Source organism: Belonocnema kinseyi, chromosome 7 (assembly GCF_010883055.1).
Source record: "Belonocnema kinseyi isolate 2016_QV_RU_SX_M_011 chromosome 7, B_treatae_v1, whole genome shotgun sequence".
Classification (NCBI taxonomy): Eukaryota; Metazoa; Arthropoda; class Insecta; order Hymenoptera; family Cynipidae; genus Belonocnema; species Belonocnema kinseyi.
This window is the reverse complement of record NC_046663.1, coordinates 87,842,149-87,850,697: the sequence shown is the minus strand read 5'-3', so window position 1 is coordinate 87,850,697 and position 8,549 is coordinate 87,842,149. Positions and strand designations below refer to the sequence as shown.

The following is an 8,549-nucleotide window of genomic DNA, read 5'->3' as shown; positions in this document are numbered from 1 at the left end:
ACTTAAAAAAGAAAATATTTTTGACATAATTATATTCATTTTTTCAAAATAAATTCATTAATGGCAGATATCATTAAAAAATCATTTAACATTATACCTAAAATTACCTTATCTTAAGTGTTTTCTTCAATACTTAAATAAGATCTACGTATTTTTTGAACATGATTAAAATCATATTTTCTATCCAATATATTAAAATTTAAATTAAAAATTTAAATATAGTGTATCGATTCATCGCCAGGAAGTGCAAGTATCGCAAAATTTTAATGGCGGGAAAGAAACTAAGAAAGTTTGGTTATGTTTTGTATGAACAACAAATTTTTGTAGTGTTCTTTTTAAGCTTTTTAAGAGTGAAAACGGTGACAAATCTTTAAAAACAACTCTCCTGAGGCAAGAAGAAAGTTTATTGATTAGATTCAAACTTTAAAAATGATGCAGGACAAGGAAACTCCCATGGATACCTCTGAATTTGAAAATGACTTTGGCACAATCGAGGTTATTGAAAGAGAATCTGTTGAATATGAAGACCTGTCCAAGTTATTTATCACAGAATCTGGAAATTATTCGAAACAATTTGCAAAAATTTACACAGCCAGGCTTTCGGAATTGTCGAAAGTACTTGCTGAAAAATGTCGAAAAAAGTGGAGTAAGGATTTTCAAATTTTTTAAAACGAATATTTTACAGTTTCTATTTTCTAAAGTCTATATATCTTGACTATTTTTATTCGATTCTTTATGTTTAAAAAATATTCTATAAGAATATTGAAATTAGGAAGAACGAGAGCAACCTTGATCCCAGTGGAATTTTATGCCAGCGTGAGCTAATATCAAAGATCGACAAAAACTAAAACTATATGCAAATCATAGGTACTGCAAATAACTGCAATTGAATTTGTATATTTTAGAATCGCTTCAAATCTAAATTGTTCAAAATTGTACAATTTTCAGTTAAAATCATCGAATGCTAAATAATGTTATAATAAAAAGATTAACATTAGAATAATATTATTATATATAAATAAAAAACCATTTGTTTCTAATTTAAACAATACGAAATTGTATAAATTATGATTCAGAATTTAAACCTTTAGCATTTTCTCATTTCAAATTTAAATTGTTCTAAATTGTACCATTTTTATTTTTAAACCATTGGTTGCTGAATAATTGCATGGTAGAAAATGGTAGAAAAAGAAATTGTAAAAAAGAAAAGATTAAAATTGAAATTTCACGTTAAAAAACTTCAAAATTATTTGCTTTTCATTTAAAGAATTCAAAATTGCATGAATTTGGATTTAGAATTGTTTTTAATTGTTCAAAATTGTAAAATTTATAATTAAATTCTTTACCGATAAATAATTTAAATATAAATGTTTAACGTTAAATTAATGTCATGTTAGCAGAATTCAAGACTGCTGGGTTTTTCATTTTGATAAATAAAATTTTTAACACATTTTATCGTTTCAAATCTAAATATATCAAAGTTAAATCATTTTTAATTGAAACCATTGGTTGCTGAATAATTGCATGATAGAAAAAGTTAATTTTGGAATAATGTCATGTTAACAAACTTTAAACTACTCAGTTTTAATTGTGAAAATTCAAATTTGTATAAATTATGATTTAGAATTTAAATATTATTTAATCTTAAATAAAAGTCATTTATAGCTAAATAATTGTAAAAATAAAAGGTTAAAATTCAAATAATATATTAAAAAACTTAAAAATTATTTGGCTTCCATGTAAATAATAAAAAATTGTATGAATTATGATTCGGAATATAAACCTTCAACAATTTTTCATATCAAATTTAAAATTTCCAAGATTGTACAATTTTAATAATAAATTCTTTATATCTAAATAATGCTAAAATAGAAAAGGTTAAAATTGAAATAAAGTCACGTTATAACAAACTTCAAAATTATTTGATTTTAAAATTTTATAAACTTAGATATAGAAATGTTGACAGGTTTTATCATTTCAAATCTAAATATTTCAAAATTAAACCATTTTTAATGAAAACCATTGATTGCTACATAATTGCATGGTAGAAAGGTTAAAATTGGAATATTGTCATGTGAGCATACTTTAAAACTTAGTTTTAATTTAAATAATTAAAAATGGTAAAAGTTATGACATAGAATTTAAATATTTTACAATATTACATTGAAATCCTTTATAGAAAAATAATTGTAAAAAGTAAAAAGTTAAAATTGAAATAATACCATGTTAACAAACTGCAAAATTATTTGGTTTCCATGTAAATAATTAAAAATTGTATAAATTATGATTCGGAATATAAACCTTCAACATTTTTTCATTTCAAAATTAAATTGTACAATATTTTACAATTTTAAATTAAAATCCTTTATAGCAAAATAATTATAAAAAGTAAAAGGTTAAAATTGAGATAATACCATGTTAACACGCTGCAACATTATTTGGTTCCAAAATTTTATAAATTTAGATATAGTAATGTTGAACATATTTTATTATTTTAAAAATTAAACTATTTTTAATTAAAACCATTGGTCACTAAATAATTGCATGATAGAAAAAGTTAATCGTGGAATAATGTCATGTTAAAATTGCATACATTTGGATTTAGAATTTGAACGTTCAACATTTTATCTTATCAAATTAAAATTTTTCAATACTATACAATTTTCCATTAAAACTATTGATTGCTAAATAATTATATGATAGAAAAAGTTAATTTTTGAATAATGTCATGTTAACAAACTTTAATACTATTCAGTCTTAATTTAAACAATTCAAAATTGTATAAATTATTATTTAGAATTTAAATATTGTACAATCTTAAATTAACATCCTTTGTAGCTAAATGAAATTAGTTAAAATCGGAGTAATGACATTATAAAAAAATTAAAAACTATGTACTTGGTGTTAATTTAAATAATTTACAATGTTATGAATTATGAGTTAAAAAATACACGTTCAATATTTGGTCGTTTTAAATTTAAATTGTTCAAAATTGTAAAATATTAATTTAAATTTCTTTTTAGATAAATAATTAAAATATAAAGGCTTAACGTTGAATTAATTTCATGTCAGCAAATTCAAAACTATTTGGTTTTAATTTAACTAATTTTAAATTGTAGAAATTTGGATTTAGAATGTAATTTTTCAATATTTTATCGTTTCAAATCTAAAGTTTTCAAATTTATACAAGTTTTAATTGAAATAATTGATTGCTGAATAATTGTATCTTAGAAAATTTTAAGATTGGTATAATGTGTTTATTACAAAAATTTAAAACAAAATTTGGTTTTAATTTAAATCATACAAAATTGTATAAACTATGATTTAGAATATAAATGTTTAACATTTTGTCGTTTAAAATGCAAATTGTTCATAATTCTACAATTTTGAATAAAATCATTGATTACTAAATAATCTTGAAATAGAAAAGGATAATATTGAAATAATTCCACGTCAACAAACTTTAAGATTATTTGGATTGCTTGAGTGACTATAAATCCAGAACACTTAAAATAGCAGCTGAAAACATTAACAATAAAATTAAAGAAATACTAAACGAAAAACTTTTAAAGAATAATTTCAATAAAACTTTATAAATGAAAGCAGCATTAAAAATTAAAGGAATTCATAATTATTTTCATTGTAATGACTCAAGCTTGTACATTTTTAGTTTGGGATTTGTAGTACTAAAAGTGTTTTTTGGGAGCCTCGAAATAAATTGTTTAATTTGGGTGGCTGTTGCTTTGTAATTGTATCATTTTTAATATTTTTCGTTTAAAAGTTTAGATATTTCAAGTGACAAAAAAGTGTTAAAGAAAATTTTTACTTCTATTTTTCTAAAAATGTCCTGTTTTTGGAATAACCAAATTAAAACGGTTCAAAATTTGAAACCATTAGAGTAAACTGTAAAATTGTTAATTTGGAAGTGTTAAAATGTGAAGCTTTTTCGTACCTACACGCTTTATAATTTGTAAACCAATAGATTTTGAATCTTAAATTAAATCTTAAACCAAAAATTTACTACGCTTCAAATTTTTAGAAGATTCAATTATTCGAAAATATCTAAATTAAAAATGTTAGAAAGTTCGAAAGAAACAATTTCATACTTGTTTTTTAACCAAAAAATATAAATTTTCAACAAAATAGTTAAATTTTTAACCCAAAAAGACGAATTCTCAACTAAAACGACCAAAACAGATAAATTCTTAACAAATCTGTTGAATTTTCAACAAAATTATTAATATTTTAAGTAAAAAGATGAATTTTCAGCAAAATACATGATCAGCGACGATGATTTTTAGTTGAAATGATGTAACTTCTACCGAGAAAATGGATTTGCAACAAATTATTTTGACTTTCAGGCATGTAGATGAATCTCCAAGCAAAAAAGAAAAATTTTCAACAAAATATTGGAATCCTTAACCAAAAAAAAATTTGTTTGAAACAAACAGTTGCATTTTGAAATAATTTAATTTCTACCGAAAGATATGAATTTTCAATAAAAGTGTTGAACTTTTAAACAAAAAAGAGAAAAAAATATTTATTTTTTTACAAAGCAGTTGTCTATTTCGTTTTCAACGAAATAGTTCAATTTTTTATCAATATAGTAAAATTTTAACCAAAAAATCAGACTTTTAACCAAAAAGGACGCCTTTTTAACAAAATTCTTAAATTTTCAATGAAATGATTAATATTTTTAAAGAAAGATGAATTTACAACCAAGAAAATTGATTTTCTACCAAGAAAACCAGCCGCTTGACTGGGAAACTGAGAATTCTATGTGACCGGGAAATGACCGTGAATTTATTATTCTACCGGAAATTATACAAGTTTTTAGACAAAAATCTGTCAAAGTTTGATTTCAATCATTTTGTAAATAATCATTTGAACTTTTATCTTTTTCAATTATGATATCATTCAGTTTGCAGTGCGTAATTCAAAAATATTTCACTTCTAAATTTTCCATTTTGGATTTTAATTTTTAAGCGTACATTTTTTCATTTTAAGAATTTTAAAATGCAGTTTTGAAAACTTAAAAAATTAGTAGCGTTTGAAATCGACAATTTTGGATTTTAAAAAAACTTTATTAGTTGATCAAATGTGAATAGGCATTAAAATGATTTTTAAAATTGAATTATGCTTTAAGGATTAACAAGTAAATAATAATTGATTTTAGAAGACGATTTGGAATCAGTTCAAAATTGAGAGTTTCCAGATTTTAATATTTATAAACTTTATAAACTATTTTCAATTTTAAAACATTTTTTTAAAGTTTGAAATTATTTCAAATAATTTAAACGAAGTACCGACAAAATCCGGCTATTCGTGACGAATTTCGATGTAAATATCACACGCCACATTTAAAACAAAATATAGATTTTTAAAGATTTCGAAAAAAAACTTAGAAGCTTTTTAAGAATTATGAATGCTTCAAAAAGAATAAAAATATTTTCTTAAGATTCGTACGAAAATTGAAAATGACTTTGTATATTGACAAATTAATTTTAAGATAATATTTAGAAAGATTTAAAAAGAGTTATAAAATTGTCCAAAATGAATCTGGAAGGTTTTAAAATATGTTTAGATGTTCCGAATAAATTTCAAAAATAATTTAAAGTTTGAATAGATGTAAAACAAAGTATAGATGTGTCAAGATTTTGAAATAAAATTTTGAAGCAAGGATCTTTATACTATTTAAAATGAAAATAATTTATCTTTTAATTTAAGAAGTCAATTTTTAATATTTCTAGTTTAAAATTACTTAAAGTGATATGCAGCTCATTTTTTCTTACTTCAAATGGAAATATTTTTTGCTTAAGAATTCGAATTTTTTAATGTCAATGACTTCGACAAATTTTTTAGGACCAGGAAATGTCAAGAAATTTTTGTATATGATTAATACGGCCACCCTGAAAATAGATTTAAGTTTAAAAAAAATTTGTTTTTAGCCAATGAGATGAATTTTCAATCAAGAAAGAACAAAAATTATTGTATTTTCTACAAAGCAGTTGAATTTTCTATTTTAAAAGAAATAACCACTATAATTATTTCCACATTCCATAAACAGTTTTTATGTCCATGGAATATTCGAATTTTTATGTCAATTTCTCGTTATCTATTTACCTATAGAAGTTATGAATAAAAATAGTCATGTTAAAATGAGTTATTTAAATAATATTCATCAAATTAGGATATATATTTTTCTTTAGAGGACGTTAAAATTCTGCAGCTAGCTGAGCTCGCTGACAGCGAGGAAGAACGTTCTATAGTAATTGGAACTCTGTTCAAAAATCAGCAATGGAAACCTTCGATTCTGAAGCAATTGTGCGAAGACGACCAATTACCATTGCCAGCAGCGAGAGATGATTACTGTGGTGACGATGATCAGGTTTTTCTCGAGGATGATACGTCGCGCATTAAATTAGTCGGAAGAAATGTAAAAAGAGAGGAAACGATCACCGGAGTTGTTTGCGCAGTCTTGGGCCATCAAGACGCATCCAGCGCTTTTCAGGTTCACAAATTTATTTTTCTGTGTCCTTAAATTTCTGACGTATTTAATCATTTGCAGGCCGCGGATTCAACACATTTTTCACAATATTTGACACTTTTTTGAGCGATGACACTATTTTGGTTCTGTTTCCAAAAAATGATACTAAAGACACTATTTTTCATAATTCTCTGCTATTACCACTTTATTGCCACCTTTATTTGTTTTTCATTTAAAACCATTTTTTATCTAACAGTTTTATCTAACAGCTCATTAAAGGCAGATTCGAAACTTAATTTGTAACTGAGAATTTTGCTAAAAGTTTCAGTAAAAATAAAGGTCCAAGATATCGGGGTTTGGGGAAAAAGGATAAGAGTCCACCTGCGAAAATATTGTTATTTTTGAACCGATATATCATTATCGTAAATATTTTTAAAAGTATATACCCTCGCTCATTCAATTTCCCTTAATATTAATTGATAAATTGAACATTTTTCTTTGTTTCAGTTTTGTACTGTTAAAAAAAAATTGAATGCAAGAATATAGGTTTCTCCCCGTAAATCTTCATATTTTGTAAAAGAAATAGTTGAATTTTAAACAAAGAAAATTCATTTTATACCAGAAAAGACCAAATTTCAACAAAATACATAAATTTTTAATCAAATGGTTGAACTTTCAATGAAATAAGTGAATTTTCTACCAAAAAATACGAATTTTCAATCAATTACATCGATTTTCATCAAAATAGTTTTAACAATGGATGTGTTGTTAGACAAAATTTTATTACATTAATTTATAGTTTATATTTTTTTCGTTTCAATATTCGTTGAGGCAATTAATTTTAAATGAAAAAAAAACTAATTTTCTACAAAAGAGTTAAATTTTGTACCAAATAGTTAAATTTTTTTGGCAGATTGTTGAATTTTCATACCAAAAAGACGAATTTTCTACTAAGCAGTTGAATCCTCAAGTGAAACAAATTAATTTTGTATCAAGCAGTTACATTTTTAATCAAAAAAGATAAAATTTTTACCGAAAGACTTGAATTTTGAACAAAATACTTAACTTTTTATAATAAAAATAAATAAATAAATAAAATAAATTTTAATAAATAAAATAAATTTTAATAAATATTTAAATTTAAATAAAATTTATTATATAATTAATTTATTCATCATTATTGGATCTTTCATAAGAATTAGATTACTTTATTCATGAAATTCAATTAAATTGATTATAGGAATATCTTCTATTAATCATATAAGATGAATATTATTAATTTTAATAAATTATAAAAAAATCTTTATTTATTATTTTTTAATTTATTCTATAGTTTTATTAAATTTAATTTATTTATTAATATATTATAAAATTAATTTTTTAAATGATTTAATTTTATTAAATAATTTTTTATTTAAATTAATATATATTTTTTTAATAATATTATTAATAAGATTACCCCCCTTTATTACATTTTTTATAAAAAGATTTACAATTTATTATTTTATTAGATACAATGTAATATTTATATCTTATTTTTTATTATTAATTACAGTAATTATATTTTTTATTATTTAAAAATATTTTTAACTTCTATATTATTTTTTAATAATAATTTATTAATTAATATAAATAATTCAATAAAATATATTTTTAAAATAAATTTTATATTTTTAAATTTTATAACAATTATAACATATTATTGAATTTTAAATATTTTCTTATATTTAAGTGTTAAAGCACTAAAATTTTTGAAATTTTAAGTAATAAAAATATTTTTATTAAATATAAAAAAGAAAATTTTGTTTCTATTATTAGATTATGAATCTAAAAGTTTTAGTAACTTATTTTTAATAATTTTAAGTTAATAAACTATTAACCTTCAAAGTTAAAATTATAAATTATTTTATGAAAATTTATAATATGACAGAATAGTGTAATGAATTTAAACTTCATAAATAAAATTTAATTGAATATTTTTATTAGAAAATGATATGCCTGAATAAAGGATTATTATGATATAATAAATTACGTAAATTATATATAAATTACTATCATTAAA

At 21.9% G+C, this 8,549-nt stretch overlaps 1 protein-coding gene across 1 annotated transcript in view; it reads left to right on the top strand.

Moving 5' to 3' along the window:
- The first annotated feature begins 300 nt into the window (after window positions 1–300).
- LOC117176225 (DNA polymerase delta small subunit) overlaps window positions 301–8,549 on the top strand; it is a 20,381-nt gene continuing 12,132 nt past the window's right edge. Inside the window, exons 1-2 of the mRNA XM_033366363.1 lie at window positions 301–646; window positions 6,210–6,511. Coding sequence (XP_033222254.1) covers window positions 430–646; window positions 6,210–6,511 — 519 coding nt within the window. The 5' untranslated portion in view covers window positions 301–429. The remainder of the gene's footprint in view (window positions 647–6,209; window positions 6,512–8,549) is intronic.